The sequence below is a fragment of the Heliangelus exortis genome, chromosome 3 (genome assembly GCF_036169615.1).
Source record: "Heliangelus exortis chromosome 3, bHelExo1.hap1, whole genome shotgun sequence".
NCBI lineage: Eukaryota > Metazoa > Chordata > Aves > Apodiformes > Trochilidae > Heliangelus > Heliangelus exortis.
The window spans coordinates 12,805,835-12,821,041 of record NC_092424.1 but is presented as its reverse complement, the minus strand read 5'-3'; the positions used below and the strand labels follow the sequence as shown (position 1 = coordinate 12,821,041).

Sequence of the window (15,207 nt, the reverse complement as noted above, 5' to 3'; positions counted from 1 at the left end):
TGCTCCCAGAGTCCTCTCAGATCCTGAAGCCTTTATCTCCTATGTGGGTGCAGACAACAAAATTGCCGATCCGGTCTTGGAGGATCCGAGTGGCCTAAACCGCTCTAGAGTGAGTATCCTTACCAGGAGAGGTGTAATCCTTAGTGGTATGGGACTTCCTCCTCTTATACCCCATTTCTCTAATGGTTACACATGAGATCTCCTGATCACCTACTTCCTTAGACTGTGGATCAGTAGGTTTTTTAGATTGCAGAGGTTGGTTGCTTTTGCAGACTGTTTTTTCTCTCTTTATGCTACAGTAATTACCACATAGGCCATGCAAAACAATAATATTCAGCAGAGTGAAGAACACTATTCCTTACTCTTTGTGTAGTCAGGTTTGGTTTGGAGAAGCAATTGGTTTATGTGATTTCTTGGAAATCTAGTGCAGTGTTTGTGCTTTTGGAGCCAGGCAGTATGGAGAACATCATGCTGAGACTGCAGCATGGAATATAATTAAAATTCATTGGAGTAGATTTGTGTTGTTCAAGTTGTTAGTGAAATGTCTTCACTTCTTTCACAGACTGCAAATGGCGTTGCTATGTTTAGGTCTGTAAAAGACAGTGAAATGCATTTCACAGAGCTTTGCTTGTGATTTGAGGGTAACACAGTTTGACCACTGTGTCATGACAGATCTCTACATCTATCCCAGCACATGAAGAAGATGAGGAACTGATGTAGATCCTTCCTTTTGGAGAGCAACCTGCCAGGTTGCTTGCATACTCATGAGACCATATGCACTGATGCTTTGTCTAATAGTGAGTTCCTAGGCTGTTCTGCTGTGGCCAAGGACACTGAAGATGATGGAACATAGTGTGATCATTTGCTGCATTTTCTTGGCAGCAAACCCACCAGAGTTTTTTCCTATAATCAGATTACTGTATGTATGCTCACTGTAAAGCATTCTCTTTGAGATGGGGTGATAGCTTTCTCTGAAAACCTGTTCAGGTTATGCTCTGGCTAACACTCTCTCTTCATCTCTTGCTGCAGATAAGCTTTTGTGTGTACACCATTCTGGGAGTTGTGAAACGAGCTCGTTGGCCTGCTGCTACTGAAGAGGCAAAAGCTGGAGGATTCTTGTTGGGATACATGCCCAGTGGAACCCCAATCTACCGTAATCCCTGCACTGAACAGATCCTGAAGCTTCTTGACAATTTACTTGCTCTTATAAGGTGGGTCAAGTTAACTTGAAATAATTTGTGTTGACTTAAGATTTTCTGAAAGCCAGATTCTGATAAATACATGGAATGCTCAGAGCATGTTCTCCCAGTGAAGCCAGCGGGATCACTGGCTGGTGCAGGTGCCCAAGTGCTGTTCCTGACTGTTCACAGTGGGGAATGGCACTGGGGAAACTGGAGCCTTCTGAATGTTCATTGGCCTGGCCTACAAGAGGCCATGAAAGCCAATGGGAGCTTGGGCTGGGGTTGCCTCCCCCACCTCCACTGCTATAAATATGTCTCCTAGTTAATCATTTCTCAACTAATATCTCTGCTCTGCCCTCAGCCTCTACAAGGCCACCTCTCCGTCACCACCAGGGCAGTCCCAGCTCTCATCGCATCCTATTTGTGTTATTCTCTCTTCAGTGTTAAATTAAGCTGGTTTTGCTGGACAGAAAGACCAGCCTCCTGAAGCACTGTCTGTTACTGGAATCAGTGAATGCATACTCTCAGGCTGTTGCTACCTTGCAGTGCCTCTCTGCATGTCACTGGGGTTGTATACCTATGGAGGAGCAAGAGGAGGGAGCAAGAGAAGGCAGAAAAGGGAAATCCCAAATAACAAAAGTCCACAGAATTATATGGGAGGAATCTGTCTTAGGGTAGCTGTTGACACTGGGATTTTGCCAGGCTTATGGGGCAATTTCATAAGATGATGCTACACTTTAGGCTCTCTTCTTGGCACAAGCCTGTTGGGAAAGAGCATTGTCAGACCCCCTTAAGTTTTTTCAGTTCCCAGGGCTGTGAGTAAAGAGGCCCTGTTACTCAAGCTCTGCCTGATCAGTTTGTTTGGTAGTCACTGAGCTCAGGACTACACTTCTTACAGTGATAAGCAACATGCTGACTGGTAGGACAAGCACATGGTGTCTTGGCCCTCCCCAATGGTGCTTCTCATTCCAAAACTCTGTTTAGCACAGCAGGTGCTACTGACCCATGAGCAGGACTGAACCATCTTGTTACGGCTGTGGACCTGTGCTTGGTGTGATTTTGCCGTTTATTCTGCATGGCTGAAAATCCTATTGATGAGCTCTGGGGAGAGGTTGTGTAGAGCGGAGTTGTCTAAGTAAAGGTAGCCTTGTGCCATTTCTTCCAGAGCCTGGAATATGATCCATATTGTGGGAGCCCAACTAAACCAGTGCCCAAGGTCCGAACAGGCTGCAGTGGACACACTTTTTGCTTGTGCAATTGCTCTTCCTGCCTGAACTTAAGCATTATTAAAAACACTTGGGATCTCAGTTACAAGCTTAGTAAAATACTGCCAGATTCTTACCACTATCAGTAAAGAAGCAGAAAATCTGTGCCTGCTTGTTCATCACCTGGAAAACGCATAGGATCCGCTCTATTGCCAGTGCTTCCCCATCTACATAGAGGAAGAGGCTCCATGGCTGGTTTTGGAAATAATGCATCTGTGTTGTTTGAGCATCTCCCCTGCAGACCAAGATGTTTTCTGAAGACATGGTAGCAACATAGGTGGAGTGGCCTGTACTTCACTCAGAGGTATCCAGGCTTTTTTTAAGGCTGGATGCTCCAACAAGAACCCATGAATGATGTATTAAGAGTGGTAGATTCTTCACTTACTTTCTTTCCTGGCTGCTGCTGGATGTAGAGGCCTCTTTGTTTGACAACTGCAAGCTCATGGTTCTTCAGGGTGGATGCTGATGATCCTTATATCTTTCTGGAGAAGTTGGAGCTTGTGCTTTGGAACTTCTGGTACAGTTTAGATGGCTTTGAGTGTCTTTTCCATGTACTGCTTCCTCAGGCCCTCTTTAATACAGACTCCATAAGAGAATATGGAATCTGTAGGAGTCTGCCAACAGGCAGGAAATACAGGGATGTGAGAAGAGCTGGCTGGCAGGAAAGCTGCCTGTGTTGAGGATGCCTTCCAGAAATACAGTTGCTTAACTGGGAATGGATGTTTTTCTTATCTCTGTGTCATCAGGCAGCTTTCTGTGGGGATGAGCAAGGTCCAGTGTTGCTCATGTTGCTTACTGCATGAGCAGATCTGCAAGTGGCAGCAGCACAGATCCTATTGAGCAGCTGAACTGAACACCAAGTCAGGCACCAGTATGCAAGGAAAGGTGTTCTGCAAGCTAAGCAATTGGGGCTTCTGTGCTCTAGATATTTTGTGGCATTCTGTTCTGTTTGCAGACAGAAGCAGTGAAGGTTGCTAAGCCTTTGGGTCTTTGCCAGCATAAATAGCTTGAAGGTAGGTCATGGAGAAGATCAAAGACCTAAGAGGAATTCCAGGTAACAAGGAAAAGTAAAATAGTTTTGAGTGGCATAGACAGTGTGGCTCTGGCCCTATTTATCTCTGGCCTGCTAGCTGTATTTACTGAATTATTTTGAGGTTGTTTTGTTAATCACTGCTTGAAGCTTTTTGAGTGATCATTCTCCTGTCATCTCTAGTATATAATTTCACCTAGGTGCTTTCTAGCTTTTTTAGAACTCCTCTTGATAATGTGCTAATACTGTCAAGGCATTAATGCTGGTGAAAGAATTGTTGAATCAACATGGATGCTATAGACATTTACAGTGTAGATAGTTCCAGGTTTAGATCAAGATTCTTCAAGCATGGGCTGTCCTAAAGGCCTCATCTTCTGGCCTTCAAACTATCTCTCTAGGCATCAGGTACTCTTTCCAGCAGAGCTGTGACCATCACTGAAAATACACTCCTCCAAGTTCTGCCATATGTCCTTTCCTTGTCTTTTCTAAAGGATAAATGTCTCTTGAATTCTGGTTTCCTATGTTCTCCTTTGTGGGGGGTGCCCAGGAGCACTGCTCACTGCTGAAAGTTGTGGCTGGAACATTTCTAGGGACTACATCATCATCATGTATGAGGGATGCTGGATGCTTTTTTTTTAACTCCCATGGGGATCAGCTGATAATCCTTTTTCTCTTTGTTAACGCTGGGACCTCGCTATAGTATTAAGGGAGATCAGTCTGCAAGTGAACATCTGCCCTCCCAACTGTCAAACTTAAGAAAATGCTCCAAGAACTCTGAAACAACTAAGGACCATGGCCTCAGCTTCAGGATAAGACTGTCTGACCCATCCTGCTGGGGTCAGAGCAGTGGGATTTCAAGATTCACCCCCACAATTCTACAGTCCTTTGGTTCACCCCACTGCCCTTCTGCCCAGAATGAGGCAAAGTCGACTTCAGCTTGGAGCAGGCAGGAGACCTACAAGAGGAGATGATTTTAGTGGCTATGTTTCAGGATGGCCTCAAGCAGAAATGCAGTTTTTTGAGTCAGCTGAACAGCATTATCCAAACTTTTGTGGAAGCTGGGCTTCTCCTTAGCCCCTCTTGGGAAAGTAAAACCAGCTTATACCCCCCTTGAGGCCTGTTATATGGTGTTAGATTCAGCCCAGAATGAGAGTATGAGTCAATAAGAAATCATTTGTTTAGTTCTTTCTTATGAGGCTTACATACTTGCCTTCCTCACATGCAGTTAGCAGGGAAGTATTTAACACTTGCAGAGAGAAATGTGATAGTTGCTGGTTCAGAGCTAACTCAGGCTCTCTGCAGACTCAGGCAGATGTCACTGCATCAGGGTTGCCAGGCTTCTGAACAGACACCTTAAACAAATTTTTAAAAATATCATTAAGACATGAATGAAAGCTGAGACTCAAGTACACAGTGAGGTCTGTCTGCTCTCCCATCCCCCAGCCATTCCCATGTACCCCCCTGCTTTGGGAAACACTGCTCTAGGGGGAGATACTGAGTTGCCCTTGATCACCTCTAGCAGCAGGTACAATGGCATTGCAGTTTTGGAGGAGGCTGCAGGATTTGTGCTGTGTGCAGCTGGCGACACCCAGAGTGGAGGTCTGAGGTCTCAAAGGAGAGAGGTAGGTGAGAGAGACACCCCCTGCTGAGTCCAGCTCTGAGTGTCAGTACCCTGGCTAAGAGGGGACCCATTTTGGCCTGGATGGCAAGAACCAGTCACCCGTGGCTGAATTGGTGTTCCTCGTGGAGAGCTGACCATGGCCGCCTCCTGAGGATGCAGAATTGTTCCCAGCTGGATGTGTTTTCCAGAGGGCACATGTCTGCCACGAGTAACATCTGATCAGAGTGATGTTCTCCCTAGAGTACCTCCAATGCCACCTGCCATTCTGGGGACTGTGACCCATCCCTGGGGAGCAGTGTGTGTATTTTGGAGCTGAACAGCCCCTCCCTCCGCAGGGGCCATAGGTGCAGAAGATCTTCTGAGATTATAGAATCCATGAGTTGTCAGTTTTAAAAATACATTCTCTTACTCCTTTGGCCAAGCTAATAAGCTGTTGCCAGGATCGACTGGAGAATTGCTGGGAGTTTTTAGTGCCAGTGCGTGCAAGGGGTGGGCTGAACTGAAATAAGTAGAAGGGGCAGCCAGGAGGTTCAGGACATGAGGTGGAGTCACTCCATGTCTCTGTTGGGTCAGCTTCCCTAATATTTTTGCAGGTGGGGAAGGGGGATCCCATGCACAAGTGCTTGGTCTCACCTTCCTCATCATCTGCCTCAGAGGAGCTGTTCACAAGCTGAAGGAGAGGATCCCACTGTCAAGGGCAAAAGAGGTTGACCCACACAAGTATAAACCAAGTGCTCTTCTATTTCAGGACTCACAACAATCTCTACACGCCAGAGATGGTGGCTAGGCTGGGGGAAACGTTTGCAAAGGCCTTGGACATGCTGGAGGTGGAGAAGAATGCCATTCTAGGTAAGAAGCTTTTCTTCAGGAGCAATATGTGGACAGATTCTCAGAGGTATTTGTGGCAGTTGTCCATCAATAGCACTGGAAGTGCAGAGGGGCTGGAGAGGCAGCTGCTTCATAGTATTCACAGTTCAGCTGTGGTTTGAACCTGCTGAAATCAAGAAGTTAAATATGTAATTAATTGGTCACAGACAAATTGGTTTCTTCTACATGAAATGAAAGGTACTGTGCCAAACTGATTTTTGCAGATAGGTGGTAGCCCCTGCAATGGTCTCTCCATTTTAGGCTGGAGAGACTAGGGGTGCTCTAATGTGTGCCTGTGAGCAGAAGCAGTGCTCAGCAGGATCTCAGTGCTAGTGCAGAGAGCTGTCTGGGAGGGCAGGAGTATGGCACTGCCGTTGGTTTCCAGGTGGTTTATTAAAAGGAGGGTTTTGGTAGTATCTTTAAACAAGTTTGTGCTAGAGAACACAGAAGCCTTTTCAGCCAAGCAGGAATGGGTGGCCTTGTGGATAAAGTGTGGACTTGACTCTGAAAATTGGGGTTTAATTTCAGGTTTTGATAAACAGTGAAATATTTCAGCGAAGCTGCTTCTTTCTTACCTCCATTTCCTATCTGTAAAAAGAGGAGATGCTTCCTTTACCTTTTTTCTTTGACCTGTTAACTTGCTGTCTGTGGACCACTGCACATAAAGCAGCAGATCTCTGCTCTAAACTTTTTAATATTGAAGCTCAGCAGTAGCTTGTGTCCTGACAGAAATTAGCGCAAACCTGAAGGGATGAGCAATTAGAGAAGCTCCACAGCTGTCAGCTTTGCCTCTGACTGGGTTCCAATAGTTCCAGTAACTTTTGCTTTAGAGAAATGAGGGGTCTATAACAAACCTCTGCTCTGGGTACAGCCAACCTGCACTTGGCTGACCTTCGAGGTGAGGTTCTGCTCAAGAGTTGCTGCAGCTCTTCCCATTTGGCTATGTGTTGATCTTTCCAAGCACTTTCTGAACACTGTCAGGCTGGCTGAGGCCTGACCAGCATGTTCTGAAGATGCACTGTGCTCTCCTTAATATAGCTGAAGCTTACTCTTTCCCACAGGTCTCCCTCAGCCTCTACTGGAGCTTTATGATTCTCCTGTTTACAAAACAGTCTTAGAAAGGATGCAGGGCTTCTTTTGTACCCTCTACGACAACTGGTAAGAGCACCAGATGTCTCACACACAATCTGACATTGCACAGCTGGCGCAGTAGGCCAGTGCTGGGTGCTGACTTCTAGAGATAAACTTCCTTGGTGTTCTGTATCCTATAATATCCAACAATGAGTTGCAGTGATGAACTACACTCAGTGGTTGTAACCTACCACAGTCACTGGAAACACAGTCGCTGGAAAAAGTACCTGAAATGTGGATCTGCTTTTAGCTCCTCTGCAGTTGAGTAGTTGGATTGGAGCACTTAATCTGATACCATGACCTAATTTGTCTCTCTGCCACTTCTAATTGTGTGTTAGGGCATATCAGCACTTGAAAGTGCATTTTAGGATTTAAATGCCTAATTCACTGTCACACTGCAGGAATTCCAGAAAAAAGGAGGAAGCATGCTAAAATTCCTCTATATTTGTTTACGAATGTGTCAATCTCAAAATGATAGTACTCACAGCCTTTGCAGGCCAGAGGCATAATCTGTTGTCTGGAAGTGTTGCAACTAACTTGTTTTTGTTGAAGTTTCCACATCCTGGGAAATGCAGGCCCCTCCATGCAACAGGACTTCTACACCGTCGAGGGTCTTGCCACCCAGCTCCTCAGTTCAGCTTTCATCAACCTCAACAACATTCCTGATTACAGACTGCGTCCCATGCTCCGTATCCTTCCATCACTGTCTCAGGCTGTCTAGGGAGGCTTTGACCATGTGAATTGAAAACCTGGTGGCTTTCTAGCATAGCTTTCTGTGTGGCCAAGCCAAAGAAGGGCCATTGGGAAGGTAAACAAACAGGGATACACGTAGTGTGCATGAGGCGTGAATCTTAGAGGGCATGAGCAGAAACAGCACAGTGCATAGGGGCAAAGAGAATAAATGCAAAGGATTTGTGTGGTCCTGGAGACACCATGATAGGTGGCTCGTGCCTTTTAAGGGGCAAGGGAGATTGAATAGTATAGAAGCTTGGCAGTAGGGTGTCTGACCAGATTTTTTGCTACTTGTTAATTCAGGGCTGTGAGAAGATGGACTTAAAGGTGTCTGTCACTTGGTGTGCTAGTGGAATGGGCTGGTTTGGGTGCTGCAGTTTCCCTAACAGCTAGCCATAGGTACTGGGTCTCTTCCTTAACTGGTCTGTGCAGGTGTGTTTGTGAAGCCCTTGGTACTCTCCTGCCCTTCAGAATACTACGAAACCCTTGTCTGCCCCATGCTGGGACCTCTCTTTACCTATCTGCATGTGGTAAGAAAATGGTTTGTTTGATACCTGCTCTTGGCAGTCCAGACTCCCTGTAGCAGCTGGCAGCAACATGTGAGAACATCTGTCTCTCCAAAGCCAGGAGAGACAAAGGCAGAGCCTCAATGCTTAGTGATTTTGATGTTCTGGGGGCAGGGGGGCAGAGGTTGAGTTGTGTTGAGCCCTGGCTGTTGCACAGCACCCATTGTGAATTCAAACCTGTGGATACCAGCCTCTCAACCTTTAGTCCTTAGAAAAATTGCAGTTTTTTTGTTCCTGTCTCCCCTCATTTTCCTGACAGCTCACTTAAGATTCCTACAGCCAGCACAGCCACAGTGTCTTCAACACAGTTGGTAGCAGTTCTTGTCCCATTCAAAATGGTTTGACATGCAAGTTGTTCTTAAAGCTCTTGTGCTTCTATCAGTAGCTATCACATGGGCCTCTTTGCATTGTATCCAGAATGGCTCCTTAGGAAGGTATTGAATCTTCCCTTTTGTCTTGAACAGAGGTTGTCTCAGAAATGGCAGGTGATCAATCAGCGAAGCATGCTCTGGTAAGCCTCCACCCCTGGGAAGAGTACTGAAAGAGGGAAATGGGAAGTGGGATGGAGCTTTGGCCCTTTGCCCAGGGAACAGCCCTGCCAGCAGAGCACTGGAAAACATGGTGCTTACCCTGATGGTGACTCGCTCCCTGGGCTGAGGTAATACTTAATACAATGCCAGACATTGTCTCCCTTCATACTAAAACCTGTTTTCCTCAGTGAGGATGACACTGCAGATGACAACCCTGAGTCTCAGGAGATGCTTGAGGAACAGCTGGTCAGGCTGCTGACCCGAGAAGTCATGGATCTCATCAGTAAGTGAAATCAAGCTAGGTCCCCTGGGGTATTTGGGAAGTTTGTCCTAGACAGGACAATAGCAATTTCTAATGTACAGTAAAAGTTATAATAGCCTGTAGTATTTAACATAATCCTTAGAAACTAGCTGTGTGCTAGTTAGCCCTGTCAGAATCCTAGCTAAAACCTAGTAGGAGATCAGTAAAGAAAACTTTCAGAAGGTTTCTTTCATTTAGGGCTCCATATTTCTGGCACTGTCCCTGTAGGAGTCCAGTCCTGCTCTGCAATCTAGGTTCTCCTTTTCTGTGCTCTGGAGCCTAATACAGGACTTTGATTTGTGAGCAACCTGAGGAGTGGAGAGCAGTTTTGTTGCTGGCAATTGATGTGTCTCTGTCCAGATGGAAGAGTCCACCCTCCCCACCAGTTTCCCCTTCTCCATCATTGTGGGTTTTTTGCCAGCATGGCTTTGAGCAGAGCTGGGAAAATGGACTGCAGAGTGATTACAGGTCCTTAGCCTTATATATCTTTTCCTTAATCCCTTGTTGCCTTAAGATGCTCTTCTCAGGTTACAGGCCTCAAATGGGTTTGCATCTTCCTGGTTCTCAGTAGCTTGAACCCAACTGAACTCAGTAGCCACTGTGCCACAGGTTCCACTGTGGGAGGATGCTGTGGGTAGGGTGTTTCAGCCTTCCAGGTCGTGCAGTATGTGGTTTTCAGATTCTTCAGATACTGTGTAAGAGCTGGGGGAGCCTGAAGCATCAGAGTCTGTAAGATAATCTTTGCATGTTCTGAAGTAACATCTTCCCTTTCCTGCTCCTCTGACCTGCAACTGTTTTTGCAGCTGTTTGCTGTGTTTCAAAGAAAGGTGGTGAGCATAACACTACTGCTGCTGTAGATGGAGATGGTGAGTAAATTCCCACCTTTGCGTGTGCAATAACTTTTCCCGTATTTTTATGCATTTCTTGTGGGAGAGGCTGGCCTGCTGCTGGAAGTTCTGTGTGAGGGTGAAGGTTTAGTAAGAAGTACTCAGCTCTGTCCAGCCCAGTATATCTGGAGACCACAGAAAAAACGTGTCTAGCCTAGGAATAAGTGTGCTGTGGGGTTCACAGGTAGCATGTTGGACTAATTCACTAAGGTACCAAGAAGTGAGCTGACAAGAAGAGGGTTCATGGTCTTCACAAGAGCTCTAGGTCACTAGTTGGGTGCCCTTCCTGCTCCACAAAGGCTGAGTGCCTGACACTTGGACAGTGCTTTGTCTGTCCAGTGCCAGTGTTTTGGCAACTGATTCTGTGTGCTGTACCCTACTTCCCAGCTTAGTTATCACTGTGCCTCCCTTTGTCTCAGTCCTCAGGACATGTTCACAGTGCTGCCTTTTCTCTGCTCTGCAGATGATGAGGCAATGGCCACAGAGGTGACTCCTCCTGCCAGCGCAGAGCTCACTGAGCTTGGCAAGTGTCTCATGAAGCAGGAGGTAAGAGTGCATGCTCTGAATTCCACTTTTCTTTACCTGTACTCTTTGTCTGTGGTGCAGTCAGATGCAGCTACAGAGATCTAGGCTGCTGGAGCATTCCCCAGTGTGAAAACCTTCTCTCATGAGTATACATGATTTTCTATGGGCCTTGTTAATGGTTGCAGAAGCAAATGGGGGTTGTGATCCAGTGTAATGTGCAGCTACAGTTTCAGCCCTTCTCTGGGTGAGGCTCTGGGCATTCAGCCCCCTGGGTGCTCTTTAGTTCTGCCTCCATCCTAAGCTTCAGCCTTCATGAGGAAGAACTTCGCCCACCAGCTCTCTTTTTCTGTACAATCTGGCAGGAGTCAAAGTTATTAATGGAACCCACTGTGGAGAGTACCTCCATCCTGATACCTCTATGCTCCTTTCCTGTGGATGCTTCAGAAGCTCTTACAGAAGCTTTTGCCGTGACTTGAGAATAACAGCTGATGGGAGTCACTGGTGCTTCAGGGCCTTTCCAGGGGAGATGAAGGCTGTGGGTTTGCTTGACATTGAAGGTGCACATTGGGTGCCTTTAAGCACCTTCAGCTGGAGCAGCAGCAGCATGCAGTATTCTCAGAATATAGCCCCAAGGACCCCCTGGATTGCTTCTTGGCTCCCTTTGGGTGGGATATTGTTTCTCTGACTGTTTTCCCTCTCTGATTCTTCAGGATGTCTGCACTGCACTGCTGATCACTGCCTACACATCTCTCTGCTGGAAGGACACCTTGTCCTGCCAAAGAACCACAACACAGCTTTGCTGGCCACTGCTCAAACAGGTACCTCTGGAAGGAAGAAGGGATTAGTTCTGGCAGGGTTGGGAGAGGAAGCTCTGAATGTAGTGAAATGTGTGGGTGCTTCACTCCTGGCCACCTTTTCCCTCGGGAAGACCAAGGTGCTGCAGAAAGGCACTTATGTATCAGTATCCTGCTTCTGTGCTGACAGTGCCTCTTTACCAGGTCCTTCCAGGAAACCTCCTGCCTGATGCTGTGTCCTGGTTTTTCACAAGTGTGCTGAAGGGCTTACAGATACACGGGCAGCATGATGGCTGCATGGCAGCTCTTGTCCACCTGGCTTTCCAGATCTACGAGGCCTTGGTGAGAAGCTCTGCTCTTTGTCCAAATGCAAGGTTGGCTGGGGAGTGTTGGAAAACTAATCCCATGCTCACTGGCCCAAGGAGGGCAGGGCTGCTCCTCCAGCAGAGCAGTGTTAACTGTGCTTCCTGCAGCGCCCTCGCTACGCTGAGCTGAAGGCTGTGATGGAGCAGGTCCCAGACATCCAGAGGGACTCTCTGGAGCAGTTTGACTCAAAGCTTCTCAACCCAACACTGCAGAAGGTGGCAGACAAGCGCCGAAAGGATCATTTCAAGCGCCTCATTGCAGGTTGCATTGGGGTAAGTGATATGCTGGAGACCTGACCTGCTTCACTTTATTCCCATACCCTACAGAAGTGATGGGGCAGCCTCTCCTCCACCACCCCGTATGCTGTCCAATACTATACACAATAGGCTGTTGCAGCATATTCTTGGTGATTGTTCTGTCTCTCCAACTTGGAGATACAGTGGTGATGGCAGCACAGACTGAGCAGCCTCTCCAGCAGTGGGAAGGGGTGCTTTGCACAAAGCTGCCTGCAGGAACGGGGTGTTTGAGCAAAGCTGCTGGGTGGGTGCTGGCTTTTGTGAGGTTGATGGTGGTGGAGGCTGGGTCATTGAGTTAAAAGCTAAGGAGTGGTACACTGGTGGTTACACCAGTGCCCCCGCACTTGAGAAGATCCAGGGTAAAGATGCCCCAAAATATAAGCAAGGGGTCTAAGCCTAGGGATTGTTCAGAGTCTGGGGTCTGCCTCTGATCTGCAAGCACACTGCCCCTGAGTTGAGTAGAGCTATGAAGGTAGTAATGAGTGATGCCTTCTGTCTCTGTCCTCTGCAGAAGTCCCTTGGGGAGCAGTTCCGCAAGGAGGTGCACATCCGGAACCTTCCATCACTCTTCAAAAAGGTGAAGCCGTTATTGGAGACAGATGTGATAGAAAATGAGGAGGGAGAAGTCCTCACTGCATTCTTTGAGCCCTGAGCCTGGGATGCTGCAACCATCCCCTACCTTATTTTGTCCTTCTTCATAGTAAGCACATTAGATTCTCCTTACCATCACCTCCACAAACATCTGTCTGAATAAAGCCCCTTGCAAGTCCTGTCCCATTCTCCCTACATTGGGATAGGGCCTGTGGTGGCATTTGAACCAGTCTATTAAGCTTTCCCTCATGCCTTCCCCTACCCTCCTTTGGATGAGCATCTTTAGACCTCTGCTTCTTGGGAGCTGAACCCATAGACTCTGTTAGGTACAGCCTGGTCATCCTGTAGCTTTGGGTCACTCTTGCTCTGCTTCCTCATCCCACGAGGTTTAGGATTAATGCAAAAGGCAGAGTAGAACACTATGTGAAAAGGGGCTGCCCTCATCTTCTGGGTGCCTGTGTACAGAGGCTTCATCAGACACTCTTGTCGTGCCTGTCAGCACTTGTCCCTTTGCTGACTGGTGCTCTGATGAATCTGTTTCCCTTCAGGATGCTGAGCCTTGGGCAGAGGGCTGTGTGCCAGGAAGCCTAGCAGTGCTCTAGGATCTCCCTTGAGATCAGCCTTTCTAAGGTGCAGCTGCTCCCTAGGAGGCAGACACTGTCATGCATATGCATACATATGTATTTATATATATGATTGTGCAGCTTGTTCTACCCAGAGCCAAATGGAAGGCTTTTATCTTGTGCCAGCCTTTCTTTGACATCTCTCAGGGGGAGCAGGATATATTTTTTTTTTTTTTCTTTCTTTTTACCATGCCCTGTAGTATATAGCCAGAGCAGGGTACACAAAATCTGGACCAATATCTGAAGCACTGCAAACCAAAAGGGATCGATCTCCTCACCCTGTTGCTGTGGAGGTGACAGTAGCCCATGTTTACCCAGTCTGGTACTTTTCAGAGAATTGCATACTGGGGCAGGAGGAGTGGGGGTTGTACTGCAGTTTGCAGGGGGAGAGACAGGTCAGAAACTGGGTTTTAGATGAGGGAGACTTGTGTCAAACCACTCCAGTCTGCAAATCTGGTTCTTCTGATGTGTCAGTACAGGATCTGGAAGGGTCTGTCCAGAGCTATCTGGCACTTACGCTATCCAGGAGACAGAGCAAGTAATAAACCATGGCGGGCAGAGAAGGTGGTCTCTCCACATGGACAGACTGGACAGACAAGCTGGGGTTGGGAGGGGTGGGAGCACAGAAAGGAAGCGCAGGCTCTAGGAATCCATTCACCCTCCTGCCTCTGCTGTTCCACCAGCACCCTCCACTTTCCTCCTGGCCTCAAACTTTTTTAACCTCTGAGCTAACATGGCTCCTGGCTCTAGCAAAGGCTGGGTATATTTATTGTGTTGTGATATTTTTAACATTCTGTGACTTCATGCTAGACACAAGGGGGTTTTTTTAAATGGTTTTTAGAACCTTTTTTGTAGGAATGTTTAAATCCAAAGCTGTCTCTGAACTGGTTGTTACACCTCTGAATGTCAATAAAGCTATTCCAGTTTCATACACATGGTGTCATGGTTTCACTTTTATTCTTCCATCTGTTTCAGTTAGAACTGAGGCCTCTGCTCTGTCCATACTGCCTTCCTAAAGACTGTTCAGCACTCACAGACTCACAGAACTCTCAGTTGGAAAAGACCTCTAAGACACCATCTCCTACTGTCAACATCCCCACCCCAATAAAATACATATATCACTGTTTATCATCCACTAGAGCATGTCCTGAAGTGTCTCATCTACATGTTTTTAAAATACTTTAAGGGATGGTGATTCCACCACCTCCCTGGTGGTGGAAAGAAAAGAGAAATTTGTATTTTAAAGTATTGGCATGTCAGTCACAGCTCATTTGAAGGGTACATATTGCCACAGTGAAACCCCTTGGCATGGCTAATCCAAAGTATATCCCATAAGCAATAAGCACAGAAAGGTGCATTTGCTACTAAATGAAGCCCCGGAGCCCTGGCTGGGAGGAGCAATGTTGTGATAGTACTGTAGTTTAGCTGTAACTCTGGTGACCTTTTCAGTAACAGGAAAGTGATGGAGCTGTTGCCCCCAGGCTATTTTACCTAATAAAGGTTGTGTGAAAGGTTTCTCTTGCAACAAAGACAGAAGCCCTCAAAGAGGTGGGCCTGAGCAGCATCAAGTTTTTGTTAGAAGATCTTTTTCCAAGGCCCCAGCTATAATCCAGCCCAGCATGGAAGCTGCTTGAGCTTGTTCTAAACTGCAAGGATCCAGCTAGCAATTACTGTTTTCAAATGGGATTAACACCTAAAAGGTGTTGATTAGGAACTATCCACAGTCCAGATGGAAAGGAATTTTTTCACACACTGGCACTGCACCCTATGTTCCTCATACATGTGAGGCAGGTACTGCACAGCTGAGCTGTTAAGTTTTAAGCAAGCAAAAACTGGGAGGAGGTGTCTTGGCTAAGGCTGTTGGGAGTTCTAAATTAGGAGGTACAAACTACAGGGCTTGG

General features: G+C 46.9%; 1 protein-coding gene across 8 annotated transcripts in view; it reads left to right on the top strand.

Annotated features, from left to right (window-relative positions):
- Positions 1 to 14,239, top strand: part of XPO5 (exportin 5) — a 28,880-nt gene extending 14,641 nt beyond the window's left edge. For 7 of the 8 annotated variants that reach the window (XM_071739260.1, XM_071739263.1, XM_071739262.1 and 4 more), the window contains 14 exons: positions 10 to 109; positions 1,030 to 1,211; positions 5,846 to 5,946; positions 7,026 to 7,122; positions 7,648 to 7,784; positions 8,260 to 8,357; positions 8,858 to 8,904; positions 9,112 to 9,206; positions 10,028 to 10,090; positions 10,575 to 10,657; positions 11,347 to 11,454; positions 11,635 to 11,772; positions 11,904 to 12,068; positions 12,604 to 14,239. In XM_071739260.1, coding sequence (XP_071595361.1) covers positions 10 to 109; positions 1,030 to 1,211; positions 5,846 to 5,946; positions 7,026 to 7,122; positions 7,648 to 7,784; positions 8,260 to 8,357; positions 8,858 to 8,904; positions 9,112 to 9,206; positions 10,028 to 10,090; positions 10,575 to 10,657; positions 11,347 to 11,454; positions 11,635 to 11,772; positions 11,904 to 12,068; positions 12,604 to 12,744 — 1,555 coding nt within the window. In that variant the 3' untranslated portion in view covers positions 12,745 to 14,239. The remainder of the gene's footprint in view (positions 1 to 9; positions 110 to 1,029; positions 1,212 to 5,845; positions 5,947 to 7,025; positions 7,123 to 7,647; positions 7,785 to 8,259; positions 8,358 to 8,857; positions 8,905 to 9,111; positions 9,207 to 10,027; positions 10,091 to 10,574; positions 10,658 to 11,346; positions 11,455 to 11,634; positions 11,773 to 11,903; positions 12,069 to 12,603) is intronic. The other variant, XM_071739266.1, reaches the window with a different exon arrangement.
- The last annotated feature ends 968 nt before the right edge of the window (positions 14,240 to 15,207 follow it).